The 19,209-nt window shown below is 33.3% G+C and overlaps 1 protein-coding gene across 2 annotated transcripts; it reads right to left on the bottom strand.

Annotated features, from left to right (window-relative positions):
- Positions 1 to 1,522: 1,522 nt before the first annotated feature.
- Positions 1,523 to 19,058, bottom strand: LOC106062165 (T-cell activation inhibitor, mitochondrial-like). Of its 2 annotated transcripts, XM_056035587.1 has the most exons (11): positions 19,004 to 19,058; positions 15,924 to 16,172; positions 14,203 to 14,368; positions 13,402 to 13,519; positions 11,840 to 11,951; positions 10,920 to 11,030; positions 10,475 to 10,698; positions 9,410 to 9,501; positions 5,136 to 5,380; positions 3,682 to 3,813; positions 1,523 to 3,494 (listed from the first exon to the last, which is right to left on the bottom strand). In XM_056035587.1, exons 2-11 carry the CDS (start codon positions 15,959 to 15,961, stop codon positions 3,251 to 3,253), a joined length of 1,482 nt encoding a protein of 493 aa, XP_055891562.1. In that variant the 5' UTR covers positions 15,962 to 16,172; positions 19,004 to 19,058; the 3' UTR covers positions 1,523 to 3,250. The 2 variants fall into 2 exon arrangements, with proteins under 2 accessions (XP_055891562.1, XP_055891561.1); XM_056035586.1 differs by lacking the exon at positions 19,004 to 19,058 and having other exon boundaries at positions 15,924 to 18,991.
- Between the last annotated feature and the right edge of the window lie 151 nt (positions 19,059 to 19,209).

Below are 19,209 nucleotides of genomic sequence, written 5' to 3'. Positions count from 1 at the left end.
TTACCTATTTTAAAACAACAAAAAAAATGTATAAAGTGTGTAACTTCTAAGGGTTATGATGGATATCATGAACTGAAAAATTGATATGACTATCATTATAAATATCAAGACAATGATAATATTCAAAATGGAAATCAATTCTATGACCAGAACTGTAGCAACCTTCATGCACACTATTAAAACTTCCTATAACTAGTTCAAATCACAACCAATGCCATAATATCACAATGAATAAGTCATCTTCATGAAATAGTCATTATTAGCTAATTCCACAAGACAAATACATCATTAATACCACAAAACAAATACATTAATACCACAAGACAAATACATCAGCTAAACAAAGAAATTAGAATTTAAAAAATTAAATAAATAATAAGGTAGATTTCTATAGACTAATTTGAAATTCATTATAAGGATAAGATCAAATGAGTATAAGTGACAAAGCCCACATGAACACTGTAATTAAATGTAGTCATTGTTTTTCCCCCCTGCATATATTTTTCTGCATACACTTTTATCAACATATATAGGTATGTACAATCAAACTGGATTATATTAAAGAGCAGAGTCCTAACAAAATTGAAGATTATTAAAAACTTTTTCTTTTAGTCCTTGCTGGTTTTTATCCAATTATTTCACACAAGTGTTGACAATTGCTACGCCATTTTCAGAGAGCTGCTAGGTATATGCTTGTTGCATTTTCTTGCAAATGCTACATTTTTATTTCATTTTCATTTGTGTATTGACAAATTGTTTTGCAGCAATACATTTGTTGAACAGCCGCCATGTTCAGTTTTGATTCTGATATGGTTGAGGTAAAGGTACAGACAAACACAATAAGTAGAGCACAATTGGCAGGCCAACAAAATCTTATCTTCTTCTTATCTTATATAATACAGACGTTACTTCAAAAAAGAAGATGATTACGTCCTACGCGTCATGCATTTAGTCATGCATATTAACCAATGACTTAAATTCTGCCAAGTCACTGGTTTTCCTGGCTAGCTCAGGCAACCCATTCCATGCTCTAATAGCACTAGGGAAGAAGGAGTATTTGTACAAATTTGTCCTAGCATATGGGACGAGGAATGTGCCTTTATCTTTGTGTCTTTCAGAGTATTTTATTAAATTTTGTTTTTGTATTTGAAGATTATGGTTCAGTGTTTTATGTATGATTGCTACTTTACTTTTGAGCCTTCTGTCCTGAAGGCTTTCTAAATTTAGTGATTTTACTAAAGGTGTTACTCTAGTCAAATGTGAATATTCGTTTGTTATGAATCTCACTGCTCTATTTTGTGTCTGTTCCAGTTTCTTAATGTTTTCTTGAGTTGAGGGGTCCCAAACGGAGGATGCATATTCTATTATTGGCCTAACCAAGGTTAAGTAACATTTTAGTTTTATGTTCTTATTTGATTTATAGAAATTTCTTTTAATAAATCCTAATGCTTTGTTAGATTTTTTTGTAGTTTCATCAATATGTGGATTCCATGATAGTTTTTCATTTATTATAACACCTAGGTATTTTGCGTTTTTAGTCTGTGATACTGGTTTGCCATGAATAAGATAAGTGGAATTAATTTGTTTTAGTTTTTTTGTTACTCTTAACAACTGACATTTTTCTGGGTGGAAAGACATGCTCCAATTTGATTCCCATTTCTGTAATTCATCTAATTCTCTTTGTAAAATATCTGTGTCTTGTGTTGTTTTTATTGTTCTATATATTATGCAATCGTCTGCAAATAATCTGACTTTTGTTCCTGAACTAATGCAATTTGGTAAATCATTTATGTAAATTAAACACTGGATGAAAGTTGAATATGAAAGACGCTATTGGAAAAATACTGTGTATTGCTGTAATAGAACTGCCTAACAAGACATTATCCCATCAACTAAATCCTATTTTTAATTACATCATAGTCGCTAGCTGTGTTACTGTTAAAAATAAATACAAACCAACCCACAATTTATGAGCCAGATCTATTATTATCTCTAACCCTTTTATGAAATATTTGAAAATATCCTAAAATTTGAAAGTCCATTTTTTTGTTGCGTTTTACCCAAAATAAAAAAAAAAATACATTTACAGTAGCCTCTTCATCTTTTTAAGACAGAAACAATTTGGTTCTCTATCTAACGTCTATGTCTGTCCTCAGCAGTGAACACAGGTAGAGCCATGTACAAAGAAATGACTATGCCTAACAAACTGGACAGTATTAACTTCCTCCCCCGCAAAGAGCAATCTACAATTTCCAACTAAGAACAGGACACACACCACTATTAAATTACCACCTGAACAAAATAAACTCTACACAACTCCCCCTTTGCAGACACTGCACCCATCCTTATGAAACCGTAAACCATATCCTCTTTGAATGCCCCTTCCTAATCCACCTTAGACTGACCCTACTTCCACTACAGCCCAACATAACTAACACCCTGTACGGCAGTGCTGAACAACTGAAGAAAACAGCACACTTTTTTCCTTGGCACAATCTGCAAAAGAGCTCACAGCTCAGCAGCAATAAAGGTGGCTAGAAGAAGAAGAAGAAGTCCTCAGCAGTGGATTTGCTATTGGTCTCAAATGCTTTTAAAAAATTCCATTCATGGTTCAGTGGAACAAAATTCTTAAACATGCTTCAACTCCGAGAGGTGTAATTAAGAAAAGTAGAGTTCAGAAAAGAGACTTGTCACATCGATCATTTTGCTAAGTAAAAAAATAACTACAAGTTATAGAATAGAAGCACCATCCTAAGAGTGAATGCATACTTAATTACTAGTGATATCTAACAAAGTCACAAAACATTTCATTTAATCACAAATAAAAAGAAGACTTTGAGGTATGTATTCAAAATTCTGTGATTTACATCAAGATTAAAGCAACATGAGGTGGATCACAGTAATTTCTTACTGCGCTAAAGAAGGTAAATATTTGACATTAATATAATCCCCATTATATCAAGTTTAAGTCAGCAGTAGATAACTGTAGGTATGGCCAAGGAAAGAATAGAAATCCATTACTTATAAGACACTTTGAGTTAAAAGAGGCTGCACCAGGAAACATTCAATGCAAACTCAAGATAACACAGAAAGTGATCATGTCTTACAATTCACTTCTGGCAACAAGTTTTGCTTTGAAACATTTGTTGAATACTTTACTAAGCAGTGTGGGTTGATGAGTTGCTTAGCTAGAGCTATTTGTTTATGAGCAGCTAGATGAAAGGGTCAACACAAAATTGCTTCGAGACATTCAATCATCATCTCCTAACCAGTCCCAAGGGACACAAATCTGACCATCCTGCATAACAGAGTAGTAGTGGGATATGCGGATCCTTGACTTTGCCAGAGAAACGCCAAATCGCCAGTACTGGTCAGCCAGACGTGAGCAGCAGGAAGTCATTTGGGAGGGGGTGACACTCTCATCTTTTTGAAGATCAGTAAGACAGAGCTCTTCAATTGCTTTTTGTCTACTTTGTTCTTCTTCATAAAGAAACCTGCTTAAACAAATAGACTTTATTATGTTAAGTATATTATATAAAAATATCTTATGATAAGAAGATACTGAGTAAAAGTTTTTTTTTTAAAAAGTCCTTTTAATGCCTTTAATTCAGAAAATTATTATTTTTTTAAATTATATTATTTTTATTCAAAAGATATTTTTAAAAATGAAAAAAGACTTACCTTTCAATATCTTGTAAAATGCTAACAGCATTCAAGGAATTGTTAAAAATAAAGTCCACAACCAAAGTTCCAGGACAAGAGGCAGGTATAAGAAACTGACCAGATGAGGACAACATCAAAGGACTAGACTCCCTACAAATAAAGGCAATAAAAACACATAACATAAAAAAAGAGAAGCAAAATGTATAAATATTAGGGTTTTATTTATCATTGCATGAGAATCTGCTGTCTGGTTAAAAGTATTAGCAGAAGGAAAAAATAATTCAAAATTCAGTATATGACTGACAAGGATCATAGGAAAAAGATGTATAGATTATCAATTAGATAACATTTAGGAAACCAATAGCTATTCACCAGCTTTGTACACTTAACATTTCTTAAAGGGAAACTCCGATGGTTTTGACAATTTTTGATATAATATGTGTTTTGATTTACAGATAATGAATATATTCTTCTTTTTTTAAAATTTGCAATAATAACTTAGTAATTGATGTTTTTCCGACGTAATTTTCCTGCGCATCCAAAACAGTCAGACTTTCACCGGGTTTCTATGTGACGTCACAAAGGTGTTTTAATCTATTGACTATTGAAAGTATAACAGGAGACCATACAGCAAAGTTTACATTCTCGTAAAAGAAATATATCTTTGTCTATGCAGTTAGATCTAGGATCTTGTAAGCAAAGAAAAAATGCGTATTAAAAGTAGATTTACATGCTTGACTAATCACGGCAGTGTGTATTTTCTCGCCAGACCACTCAACACACAACAAACACTATCGCTTGGTTGTCTTGTCATGACCGACTACACGTAGTCTCGACTAGCCTTACACTGACCATCTTGTTCGAATCATTCAGACACACGATCTATTTACTTCTTGGGACAGGGAGAGGCTTAGATGAAAATGTTACTTTTTTTTCTCGAGTTGGTTATCCTAATGCTTTTGGATCTATCTATACATGTTTATATATATAACTGTATCATAGCTCTGGACTAGGCCGTCACTAAGCCTAACAGCTACTGTAAGAATGAAGCGATATGATTGGTTAAATCAAGTTTCTCTTTCAGTATTGTTTAGGGAAGTGACGCATGAAATAACTTAAAACAAAATCTCGCAGAACCCCGTTTTTTGGGGGGCGTGAAGAATTTTCTGTCTAATTTATTAAATATAAAATTTTCTGAGCATTTAAATAAAAAATGATATAATGTTTACTATTACAACTTTTTACGCAGAATTTAAATAAGTCAATAACTAAAATTTGAAAAACTATCGGAGTTTCCCTTTAAAGTATTCATAAATTAAAGGGCAACATTTATACAAGACTTTAAACCAAAATTTTGATCCTGAGGATGTCAGAAAAAAAAAAGAAGACAAGAAGAAATAACTGAAACAGAACAAGCTGAAAAACAAAAAAATGAAACAAAAAGCTAAAAACTGAGAAAACGAAGTGCTCACCCTTCGACTGCTAGCTGCAGGCTTGACAGATCTCTCTTCCCAAAGGTATTGCTGACAAGTTCCTGACAGCGACGAAGTGAATTCAAAATTTTGTTCAGCATAAGCTCATACTGCTCTGCCATCACATGGTAATGTTGCTTCTCTCTTCTCACTACCTGAATGTTGTTCATCAGAGATGACAGCTTGGACTCCATCACAGGCAATCTGGAAAGCACAGCTTTATAAGCTGCCACAGTCTGTAAAAGCTGGATACATAACAAACAATGAAATACAAACTGTTGGTATCTAGGCAGAAAAGAAACTTATGGCACTACCTACTAATTTGAAACTCAAAAATAAGATTGAGGTTCATTCTAAAAAAGCTTTATCTCTAGATGCATAAATAAGTTGTTTGTTGGTATCTAGGCAGAAAAGAGACTTATGGCACTACCTACTAATTTGAAACTCAAAAATAAGATTGAGGTTCATTCTAAAAAAGCTTTATCTCTAGATGCATAAATAAGTTGTTTGTTGGTATCTAGGCAGAAAAGAAACTTATGGCACTACCTACTAATTTGAAACTCAAAAATAAGATTGAGGTTCATTCTAAAAAAGCTTTATCTCTAGATGCATAAATAAGTTGTTTGTTGGTATCTAGGCAGAAGAAAGACTTGTGGCACTACCTACTAATTTGAAACTCAAAAATAAGATTGAGGTTCATTTTAAAAAAGCTTTATCTCTAGATGCATAAATAAGTTGTTTGTTGGTATCTAGGCAGAAAAGAAACTTATGGCACTACCTACTAATTTGAAACTCAAAAATAAGATTGAGGTTCATTCTAAAAAAGCTTTATCTCTAGATGCATAAATAAGTTGTTTGTTGGTATCTAGGCAGAAAAGAAACTTATGGCACTACCTACTAATTTGAAACTCAAAAATAAGATTGAGGTTCATACTAAAAAAGCTTTATCTCTAGATGCATAAATAAGTTGTTTGTTGGTATCTAGGTAGGAAAGAAACTTATGGCACTACCTACTAATTTGAAACTCAAAAATAAGATTGAGGTTCATTCTAAAAAAGCTTTATCTCTAGATGCATAAATAAGTTGTTTGTTGGTATCTAGGCAGAAAAAAGACTTGTGGCACTACCTACTAATTTGAAACTCAAAAATAAGATTGAGGTTCATTCTAAAAAAGCTTTATCTCTAGATGCATAAATAAGTTGTTTGTTGGTATCTAGGCAGAAAAGAAACTTATGGCACTACCTACTAATTTGAAACTCAAAAATAAGATTGAGGTTCATTCTAAAAAAGCTTTATCTCTAGATGCATAAATAAGTTGTTTGTTGGTATCTAGGCAGAAAAGAGTCTTGTGGCACTACCTACTAATTTGAAACTCAAAAATAAGATTGAGGTTCATTCTAAAAAAGCTTTATCTCTAGATGCATAAATAAGTTGTTTGTTGGTATCTAGGCAGAAAAGAAACTTATGGCACTACCTACTAATTTGAAACTCAAAAATAAGATTGAGGTTCATTCTAAAAAAGCTTTATCTCTAGATGCATAAATAAGTTGTTTGTTGGTATCTAGGCAGAAAAGAAACTTATGGCACTACCTACTAATTTGAAACTCAAAAATAAGATTGAGGTTCATTCTAAAAAAGCTTTATCTCTAGATGCATAAATAAGTTGTTTGTTGGTATCTAGGCAGAAAAGAGACTTATGGCACTACCTACTAATTTGAAACTCAAAAATAAGATTGAGGTTCATTCTAAAAAAGCTTTATCTCTAGATGCATAAATAAGTTGTTTGTTGGTATCTAGGCAGAACAGAGACTTATGGCACTACCTACTAATTTGAAACTCAAAAATAAGATTGAGGTTCATTCTAAAAAAGCTTTATCTCTAGATGCATAAATAAGTTGTTTGTTGGTATCTAGGCAGAAAAGAGACTTGTGGCACTACCTACTAATTTGAAACTCAAAAATAAGATTGAGGTTCATTCTAAAAAAAGCTTTATCTCTAGATGCATAAATAAGTTGTTTGTTGGTATCTAGGCAGAACAAAAGCTTATGGCACTACCTACTAATTTGAAACTCAAAAATAAGATTGAGGTTCATTCTAAAAAAGCTTTATCTCTAGATGCATAAATAAGTTGTTTGTTGGTATCTAGGCAGAAAAGAAACTTATGGCACTACCTACTAATTTGAAACTCAAAAATAAGATTGAGGTTCATTCTAAAAAAGCTTTATCTCTAGATGCATAAATAAGTTGTTTGTTGGTATCTAGGCAGAAAAGAAACTTATGGCACTACCTACTAATTTGAAACTCAAAAATAAGATTGAGGTTCATTCTAAAAAAGCTTTATCTCTAGATGCATAAATAAGTTGTTTGTTGGTATCTAGGCAGAAAAGAGTCTTGTGGCACTACCTACTCATTTGAAACTCAAAAATAAGATTGAGGTTCATTCTAAAAAAGCTTTATCTCTAGATGCATAAATAAGTTGTTTGTTGGTATCTAGGCAGAACAGAGACTTATGGCACTACCTACTAATTTGAAACTCAAAAATAAGATTGAGGTTCATTCTAAAAAAGCTTTATCTCTAGATGCATAAATAAGTTGTTTGTTGGTATCTAGGCAGAAAAGAGACTTGTGGCACTACCTACTAATTTGAAACTCAAAAATAAGATTGAGGTTCATTCTAAAAAAAGCTTTATCTCTAGATGCATAAATAAGTTGTTTGTTGGTATCTAGGCAGAACAAAAGCTTATGGCACTACCTACTAATTTGAAACTCAAAAATAAGATTGAGGTTCATTCTAAAAAAGCTTTATCTCTAGATGCATAAATAAGTTGTTTGTTGGTATCTAGGCAGAAAAGAAACTTATGGCACTACCTACTAATTTGAAACTCAAAAATAAGATTGAGGTTCATTCTAAAAAAGCTTTATCTCTAGATGCATAAATAAGTTGTTTGTTGGTATCTAGGCAGAAAAGAAACTTATGGCACTACCTACTAATTTGAAACTCAAAAATAAGATTGAGGTTCATTCTAAAAAAGCTTTATCTCTAGATGCATAAATAAGTTGTTTGTTGGTATCTAGGCAGAAAAGAGTCTTGTGGCACTACCTACTCATTTGAAACTCAAAAATAAGATTGAGGTTCATTCTAAAAAAGCTTTATCTCTAGATGCATAAATAAGTTGTTTGTTGGTATCTAGGCAGAACAGAGACTTATGGCACTACCTACTAATTTGAAACTCAAAAATAAGATTGAGGTTCATTCTAAAAAAGCTTTATCTCTAGATGCATAAATAAGTTGTTTGTTGGTATCTAGGCAGAAAAGAGACTTGTGGCACTACCTACTAATTTGAAACTCAAAAATAAGATTGAGGTTCATTCTAAAAAAAGCTTTATCTCTAGATGCATAAATAAGTTGTTTGTTGGTATCTAGGCAGAACAAAAGCTTATGGCACTACCTACTAATTTGAAACTCAAAAATAAGATTGAGGTTCATTCTAAAAAAGCTTTATCTCTAGATGCATAAATAAGTTGTTTGTTGGTATCTAGGCAGAAAAGAAACTTATGGCACTACCTACTAATTTGAAACTCAAAAATAAGATTGAGGTTCATTCTAAAAAAGCTTTATCTCTAGATGCATAAATAAGTTGTTTGTTGGTATCTAGGCAGAACAGAGACTTATGGCACTACCTACTAATTTGAAACTCAAAAATAAGATTGAGGTTCATTCTAAAAAAGCTTTATCTCTAGATGCATAAATAAGTTGTTTGTTGGTATCTAGGCAGAACAAAAGCTTATGGCACTACATACTAATTTGAAACTCAAAAATAAGATTGAGGTTCATTCTAAAAAAAGCTTTATCTCTAGATGCATAAATAAGTTGTTTGTTGGTATCTAGGCAGAACAAAAGCTTATGGCACTACCTACTAATTTGAAACTCAAAAATAAGATTGAGGTTCATTCTAAAAAAGCTTTATCTCTAGATGCATAAATAAGTTGTTTGTTGGTATCTAGGCAGATAAGGAACTTATGGCACTACCTTCTAATTTGAAACTTAAAAATAAGATTGAGGTTCATTCTAAAAAAAAGCTTTATCTCTAGATGCATAAATAAGTTGATGTTCAATGATTGCCTAGTAATTGTTTCATGTTGAGATTATTTATTATTGCAAGCTATTCAACTATAACTAGTTAATTCAATATCTAATTAAAAACAAACTATATTGATCATTTAAACAACTTTTATGTACTGGTATTCAAAAAGTGATCCTCTTGCCAACTTACAGAGATCCATGTCTGTGGTACATCTTCACTACTAAGAACTATTTCTCCCAGCCGACTAACTCCAGTACTATTGCTGAATATTAATGACTGGCCTGAAGGAGATACAGAGGATGAACATTAGTGCATAGTCATTTTATGAGTTCAAAGTCACTGAATGGAAATAATGGATAATATATCTAAAGACCTAAATAATCTTACTGAAATTTATAAACATTTCTTAAGCACTAAAACAAATATGGAAAAGCTCCAGACCTTTGTTAACAGATGCCGACGCTGGATATTAGGAATTAGGTGGCCAGAAAAGATAACTACTATCGATTTGTGGGAGAGAACTAGACTAAAGCCCATAGCCCAAGACATAACAAAACGAAAATGGAGCAGGATAGGACACATCTTGCGAAAACCAGCTACCAATGTTGCAAGGCAGGCACTTGACTGGAACCCACAAGGAAAAAGGAAAGTGGGCAGACCCAAGCAAACCTGGAAGAGGTCAGTCATCAGTGAAGCTGAGGGTACTGGACTGACATGGGAGCAGATGAAGAAAGCTGCTCAGAACCGAGTTCGGTGGAGAGGTGTGGTTGCATCCCTATGCCCCAGGGAGTGCACAGGATTAAGTCAAGTAAGTCAGTCTTAAGCACAAAGGAAAACTATAACCTATGCATAGCATGTATTTTAATCACTTCAGTTGTTTTTAATCATTCAAAATATTTAATTCTCCTGAATGACACTTAGCAAAGAAACACTGTCAACATTTTTCTTAACATATGTGTCGAGTCAAACAGAGTTTTATGGTGTCTTTCTCCTCAGAGTTTCATTAGATAATTTGTAAACTCAACGTTTTAAATCTCAATGCAATTAAACACACTTGCTGTCAAATTTTGTGTTCTAAACAAAAGTTTTTTTAGGTTAAGTTTAGTTACTGAATTTCAACTAACTGTTTTAGTTTTAAATTAGATTTAGCCTAATGACAAAAATAATTCTTAATCATTATAAAAAGTGAACAATGTTTACAAGCTTTTCCTAATAAAAAAAAAAACTTGACTAAAACGTTTCTTTCTCAACAACCTTTTAAAACATGTTGTAGAAACTTGGGATGTGTCGTGTAAAGTCTGTCGAAAGATTTCAGACAACCCCTGAAGTGATGAAATCCCCAGACACTGTCAAAACGTATGGAATCTATGCCGATGTCTTTCTTTAGCTTGTCTTGTAGTCTCTCTATGTCGTCCTGAATGTGCCGGACAGACTCTTCTAGTTTACGAGATTTGTCTATATTTTCCTGCAGCCATCCCCTGTAGCCACAAGATTACAAGAGTGAATGATGAAAAAAAAAATAGAATTACCAATTAAAAAAATTGAATTTACAAATATTTAAGCAAATTGTTTTCCCCCTACAATGTAGTATTAAATAGCACACATTTATATTACAAAGATTGACATTATAACATTAAAGCTTGTTGTATTTTCTTTTAATTGTTACTATTAAAAGTGTATATTAAGAACAAGTAACAACCTTAATGATAGCTCCAAAGGTTTTTTGTTTTTAGTTGAGGCCTTAGGATTAACTTTGCCTGTTGCTGCATAATAAGATGGATGCCACTCTATAGGACGATCAGTGCCAGCCCTGTAGGTAGACCAGTAATAGCAGAGGTTTTAAATTTACATGTAAAAAGCTTGTATGAACTTCTAAAAGTTTATCTTAACATGCATCTCAAAATATAGTAAAATATTTTATCAAATCAATTTTTTAGCTGTTCAGTATGAAGATTGCTATATTCTATAAGCCATCGACCATAGAAACAGATGAGCTTTACACCGTCTACCTTGTATATCACAAAGGACTGAAAGGGGTACTTTACCTTACTTTATATTCTATAGTGTGGCTGAGTAGTAAAGTGTTTGGCTTCCAAACCAGAGGGTACTATGTTCAAATCCTAGTGAAAACTGGGATTTTTACTTTTGGGATCTTTAGGGCACCTCTGAGTCCACCCAGCTTTAATGGGTACCTGACATCAGTTGGGGAAAAATTAAGGTGGTTGGCCATTATACTTGACGCATAATACCACCATTAACAGTGGGCCACAGAAACAGATGACCATTACATCTTCCCTTTAGACTGAATAGTCTGAAAGAAAAACTCTACTTACTTTTCTTTAGTACATTAGAACAATCTTTCCTTTTCATATTGAGATGATTTTATAATGATATCAATTAATTGAATTAAATACTGTCAAGTCTATTTCTGCAAGGACCTGAGTTGATGTAAAAATTAAAAGTGATGTTGACGTTAAGCTTCATCAGTCCTACTCTTCAATCCTACCGACAATGAGATTAGCATCCTGGACCAATCAATCAATTAGACATCCTAGTGGCTAGAAGTCTGCTAAAAATACTGAAAATGTTTTAATAAACAGAGAAAGACAAAGCACTCACGTGACTGCCGCAGACGGCAAGTGACTGATGGACAGACCACAAGCCACAAGGATTCCTTTCACTGTTTCGTGGAGTCTTGTAGTGGTCAGTGTTATCTTAATCTGTTTCATCTCTGAAATACAAGAGCATTTAAATAAAATGAATGTAAAGCTCATTACAAATTATATTTCTGCTAAATGTGAATCTTTGTTGCTTTTATAAATGAAAAAAAAAAAATAATAATAATTTAATTAACTATATCAAATTTCTGAAATCACAAAATTTAATATAAATTTTATATACTAGTATAATAGCTCCCATCTAGTCTCTATGTAATTACATGAAATACGGCATTAATTTTCTAATTTTTGGACTCAAAGACAATGTGCTATTATTATTTTAAAGATAAGCCTTAACAAGTATTTTTTTTTTTACACTTCGTTTCTTTTATAGCCTGTTCCTTTTTGCTCAGTTAATGCACACAACATTGTCATTTTCAAAGAATCGTTATTGAGATAACTTAAAGCCTTTATGAGCTCATGTTTTAGAATTATTTTTTTTTATCTTATAGATTACAGATGTTACTTTAAAAGAGAAGATAATTACATTCTATGTGTTTTATGTGTCAATCTAGTCATGCATGTTAATCAGTGGCTTAAACTCTGCTAAGTTGTTGGTTTTCCTGGCTGATTCAGGCAAACCATTCCATTCTCTAATGGCATGAAGCAGCACTTGTACGAATTTGTTCTAGCGTATGGAATAAGAAATGTGTCTCTATCTTTGTGTCTTTCTATTTCATTAGGTTTTGTTTTTCTATTTGTAAATTATGGTTCCATGTTTTAAGTATTAATGCTACTTTACTTTTTTTACTCTTCTGTCCTGAAGTGTCTCTAAATTGAGCGATTTTACAAATGGTGTTACTCTAATCAAATTTGAATGTTATTTACACATCTATAATTTTCGTGTGCTAATTGTTGCTCGAGATGTATTGAGTTTGTTTGATAAAGAGGTTTGATGAGCTTGTTTGGTTTGTGATAGCCTCTTGGCATGTTTTCTAAAGGCTGACATTTGAGAAATTGAATATCGCATTTCAAGGATCATGTCTGCCAATTTGTATTACTAGAACAATATCTGAGGAGTCAGACTCTAATGAAAATGAGTATTCCACTGACAAACATAATGAAATTTGACATAAGTAGTCTATAGAATTGCTGTTTTGTGATCTTTCCTGTTTAACCAGTAAGCTTCAGGAAGGAGGGGCTCATTAGCCATCGCTGGCTACCCACCTAGGAGAAAGAAAACTCTGAATTCAAACCTCTGTTGCCTTGCAGCTATACCCAATCATGGGAAATGCTTTGGGAGTCAACCCTGAGGAAAAATCAGGAGCTGGCGACCCTAAGGAAGTTTGCAGAACCTGCGACGCCTTATCCTTTGGATACATCAGCTGCATGGAGAGGGGGGAACTGATGTGTGGGCGACATTATTCCAGTCATGGCTAATGCCCAGGCCCAGTGCCAAATAGTTTTTGTAGGAATCCAAACAATGCACCCTTTCCTTTCCTCTCCAAAGACCTAATGGCTTACCTTGTATGTTACCCTGAGAGCGAATGAAGAAAATGATTTCCTTGCTTTCATATTTGCTCACACTGGAATGAGTAGCAAGATATTCATTCAGCACTTTCAAGGAATTTTCATTTACAGCCTAAAAGACAAAAAAATAATATTGGTAAAAAAAAAAGTTTTATCAACATATAAAGCAGTGAATCATAGACTGTTTTAGAAATTTTTGTGCAGACTAAATGCAGTGTGCAATAGAAGTGGGAGATTATTTGGAAATAGCATTACACCCTATGTCTTATGACAGCAAATGTTTAAATATAATATTTCAATCTTGTATCATATTGTAGAATAGAATGATGCAAACAATTGCTGATAGCAACACATTACAAAGAATGCTGAATATTATCGTATTCATCGTAGGATATTTTTTTTTTCATCTCTATTAATAATAAAAAAAAAAGTAACAAATGTTATAGCTGAAACTCTATGGCTATATTATAAGGTCTTCGGGGCTTGCAAAAACCTTCCTTCAGGGAATAGTACTAGGAAAAAGAAGAAGCGGCAGACAGAAAAAGTGATGGGAAGACAACATAAAAGAATGGACGGGCCTGCCATTGAAAGAGGTTCTAACTAAGGCAAATGACAGAGAGGAATGGAGAAAGACGGTTGACAAATCTTGCATGGTGCCCCAATGGTCCAATAGACCACGGGATAGGTAAAGGTAAAAATAAACATTATATTTCTGAAGTTGTTAAAATGAAAAAGGTAGGCGTTTATATAAAAAAAAAGTAATATTCAAACACAAGTTTTTTGTTCAAATAATACCCTTTCAGTTGGGTATTGACCAAAAAGGTCAGGGTGGACTATGAAAAAGAAAGGCCGTAGAGCTGTTGAAGCGTCCTGGATTGTGAATCTCCTCACAGGCTGCGGTAGAAGACATTGTCTGTTTAATCCAACAATTGAAACCAGTACTTGTTGGCACTTGTGGCATCTGTCGGAAAGAAAGATTTGTTTAAAAAGTCAACTTTACTTGGCCATAAAAATAGCATATAAATGAATTAACATCACTATTGAGCTAGTCACTCAATCAATTGTTTTGGAATCTCCATATATTGGCAATTTTGAGATATTTTACCTGCAGAAGCAAGTAATATTGTTTTTTTTTTTCATTTAGCAAAATAATTAATAACTAGTTGATCGGCAGCGTAGCATACGGCACTATTTTGCAGGGCTGGCCTTAGGCCACTGCAATCTATACGACCACAGTGGGCCCGCACTAATTCTAGGTGTATAAATTATTAAATTAAACCTTTTTATAACTTATAACAGATTTCCCACTGCCTCCTGTCAATTAACCAGGAGCTCCTGGAAATCTCCTGAAATTGCAAAAGGTCCGAAAAAGTCCTGGAAATATCTGGAAATTATTAAAATCTTTAGAAAACAGAATTCTTATGATATACTGTATGACTTCACTACACGCAAGGTTCATGTAGTAATTCTGTGCGTAGTAAAGAATGAATAAAATGCAAAGGTGAATATATTTTCCAATACAAACTCTTAATTTTCACTTATTATCCGTATCCTAACACAAACTGAGCCCCGCGAAATCTGTTGGTTAAGCCCAGCCCTGCTATTTAGTGACGGGTGAATACTACTTGTTCCCCCCCCCCTCTCTTTTCGCCTCTAAAATTACAAGGTGTAACTCTAGTCCGTCCGACTTGCAGAAATAAAAGATCTATAGATCTTTCCATTACTTGGTGTCTCTTGAGCCATGAAGAGAATTATATAGAGAGATGTTTTTATATCTCCAAATTATTTATTTTTTAATAATACATAGTGGTGCAATTTTTAGCGGGTCAGTTAAGAAAAATTGCTGACCAGAGTTTGTAGAAAAACTATGGCCATGTGTAGCTCTGGTCAGCACATTTTCTTCCCACTGTGTGAGAGAGGAAGACTTGGTCAGTTTTTTATAGATCATCTTGAAAAAGCTGAGAGTGAAGAGGAACAGATCAGGTGACAAACCAGCCAAACAATACAGCGAGTCTTAAAAGATATAAATTTAAAGAAAAGAATTATGGAAGAAAACAGCATAGGATATATTTATAAGCTGTAATATAGATGACATAACTTCAAATGCTTTTACAAATAATTTCATAAGAATGACAATTTTGAATAATATGACATGACATTTTCTACAAAAATGAAACTGCCTTAGTCAAGAGAAAGAAAAAGAAAACTGCCCTATCAGCTAGCCCTAAAACAGATGCATATACATGCACAAACTGTGGCAAACTCTGCAGATCCAGAATAGCTAGGCTTGATCAGTCACTACAGATTCTGTCCGTCTCAAGACAAAACAAAAACCTTTGACTCATCTGGGAGCATTTATTGTCTTTTGAGAGAGAAGTGAGCGATAGGTCTATATGTTAAATATGTATTATATATATATATATATTAATTCTACAATCATATCTATTATATGTATATAGGCCTATATATATTAAACTTTAAATAACATACTATCTGTAAATATTAGAAAGGCCTACCTGAAAAACTGTATAGCACTAGATCTAGATCTATACATTATTTATTAAATCATAAACGAAAATTTTTTTTATCTCTAGTAAACTCTAATAGAACTAGATCTAGTTCACAAAACAGGAATTTAGTGATGGAAGTCCACATTTAGTTTGAAGTAAGTTCTAGGCTCTATATTTAGAAACTATCTGGTTCTGATTCTGTAGTCTTCTAGAAACTAGGATTGAGCAGTTAAGACACCTAAAATGAGCTAGTGACTAGAAAAAAAAAAGATTTAGTTTACAAGTCTATTAGCAATGATCATATGGTATAGCTTGGATCTATTTTTAAAGGCTTATAATTTTTAGTTTTGTTCCTAATTATACCAATCACATTGGGAAACCATATTAATCTATAGTTAAAAAATATGGAAAAATATATGCTTTTAAAAAACAACTTGTAGCAAAAGTCAATAACAGCCTAGACCCTCATCAATTTGCATATAAAGCAGCTAGAGGAACTGAGGATGCCATTCTATTGCTTTTGGACCAGCTTTATTTAATAAGCATCTCAATATACCCAAAACATATGCACGAGTCCTCTTCGTAAATTTCTCCTTGGCTTTCAATACCATACAGCCACATCAAATGATAAACAAACTGAGTAACTGAAATGTAAGTCCTTACGTACAAGCATGGGTTCTAAACTTTTTAACCCAACGCCTCCAGTATGTTAAAGTCAACAACACCAAATCGTCAACTCGAGTACTATGTACAGGTGCTCCACAAGGTTGTGTACTTTCTCCTGTACTGTACACTCTTTACACTAATGACATAGGAAGCATCTATGACTCAGTTAAACTCATTAAATTCGCTGATGATACTGCCATAGTCGGTCTTATTTCAGGAGACGAAACTCAGTATCGAAGCTTGATAGAAGAGTTTACAAAATGGTGCCCCGACAACTTTCTAGAACTGAATGCCACAAAAACTAAAGAACTTATAATAGATTTCAGAAAGAAAAAACAAACTATACGTGAACTGCAAATAAACACTACATCTATAGAACAAGTAAAGGCATATATATATATATATATAAATATCTAGGCGTTTTCATCAACAGGAAGCTTTCATGGGAAGACCACCTTGGAACTCTGACAAAGAAAACAGCCCAGCGACTCTTTTTTCTATACAAACTCAATAGCTTTAAACTAAACAAGAAGATCCTTGAGACTTTTTATGGCGCGACTATACAAAATCTGCTAACATACGGAATAACTTACATTTGGCAAGGCAACGCCTCACCTAAACTATTGTGACGTCTAGAAAACATCATAAAAAAAGCATAAAAAATTACACTCACAACATTACCACATTTAAAGGAACTTTTTGAACAAAAGTGCCTAAGAAAAATTGAAAAATTTTGGAAGACAACGGCCACCCGCTCCATCAGAACTATGTCAGGTCGTCGCGAAGTGGGCGACTGCTGTCAATCAAAACAAGAACAGAGCGGTACAAGAACTCGTTCGTACCTCACTCGTTCAGACTCTATCACCGCCACTCATTGATCAGGGAACATGAAAAGCACCAAGATACCTGGGTGTAGTCGCTGAATGAACTCTTTATGTTGTGTCTGTTGTATTTATGTGTATTTTTCTGTTGTGTTGTCTTTATATGAGAAAAGAGTCCTTGTAATCACAACAAATTTCAGTAAGGATCAATAAAGCAGTCTTAGACTTAGTCTATATACGAAACCAAGTTGACAAGTTTCTAGCATTATTAGCAAGTTGCATAATTTTATATATATTGTGACACATAGCATTGTGCTATTTGGAAATGGATTTTTGAATTCTAGCAGTAAACACTGTATTTGTGATTTTTGATTGAACACCTAGTTGTATTATTATTCTATTCATCATTATTTCCATCATTCTCATTGTATCTATCAATATATATATATATTCCCCTTTTTATCTCCTCTTTTAGAGACAGGTCATCTTGAATTGTGGATCCCACATAGCAGAATTCATTTACAGCATCCAGCTTGTTATCGTCTATGAGGATGGAGGGTGGTGCTGTAGCAGGTGGTCCCATAACATTTGTTTTCTTCACGCTAATAGTTAAGCCATATTCTTTACAGATAATAGGCTGTCCACCCAGGCTACTAAATCTAATTGTATCTTTCCGCTAAAATATGATGGGTACAGTGCAATTCAACGGTGCCAGCTCCGAAAGTTTAAGTATAAACAGCGGAGTTAAACAAGGATGTATCCTGGCCCTCTTTGGAATACTATTTTTACTGCTAATCCACAACGTGTTTGACAAATTCACCGAAGGCATCTATCTTCATTCCAGATTTGAGGGCAAACTCCTAAATATTGCCAGACTGAGGGCCAAAACTAAAATCAGAACCACCCTCGTAAGACATATGTTATTAGCGGATGATGCAGCGGTAGTGGCGCACACACAAGAGGAACTTCAGTCACTAATGTCGAGCTTCTCTCAGGCCTGTAAAGAATATGGCTTAAAACTATTATATATATATACTATATAAGTATATACTAAAATGTCTATATAGTATAGTATATACTATAATATGTACTATATAGATATATATAGTCTAGTAATCTAGTATTATATAATAATATTATAATAATTATATAGACTCTATACTCTATAGTTATAGTCATAGACTACCAGCCAGCTATCTTATCTTCTTATCTTATATAATACAGACGTTACTTCAAAAAAGAAGATGATTACGTCCTACGCGTCATGCATTTAGTCATGCATATTAACCAATGACTTAAATTCTGCCAAGTCACTGGTTTTCCTGGCTAGCTCAGGCAACCCATTCCATGCTCTAATAGCACTAGGGAAGAAGGAGTATTTGTACAAATTTGTCCTAGCATATGGGACGAGGAATGTGCCTTTATCTTTGTGTCTTTCAGAGTATTCTAGAATTTTATTACTATAGATCTAGTTTTTTTATTTAGATTTATCATTTTATCTTATTTATTAATAGTTCAGGTCTAGATCATTGTTTGACCAGATCTAGATCTCTAGGTTTACTAGATTTATTTACTAAAAGCTTAAACTAAAGAAGCGACCTTTCATAGATCTAGAATCTAGAGATCAAATAGTAGGCCTAGTCTAAATAGTGCTAGCCTAAACAATTATATATAGGCAGTCTATATCTAGATCTCCAGATAAAAAGTTTAATAAAACTTTGCAAAGATAAATGATCTCCAATCTAGATCTATTGCCTATTTTTGTTTTTCCATTGCCATAAATTTACTTTCGACATTGATATAGG

Source organism: Biomphalaria glabrata, chromosome 7 (genome assembly GCF_947242115.1).
Source record: "Biomphalaria glabrata chromosome 7, xgBioGlab47.1, whole genome shotgun sequence".
In the NCBI taxonomy this organism is placed as follows: Eukaryota; Metazoa; Mollusca; class Gastropoda; family Planorbidae; genus Biomphalaria; species Biomphalaria glabrata.
The sequence above is the reverse complement of the archived record's forward strand: the minus strand, read 5'-3'. Positions and strand labels throughout refer to the sequence as shown.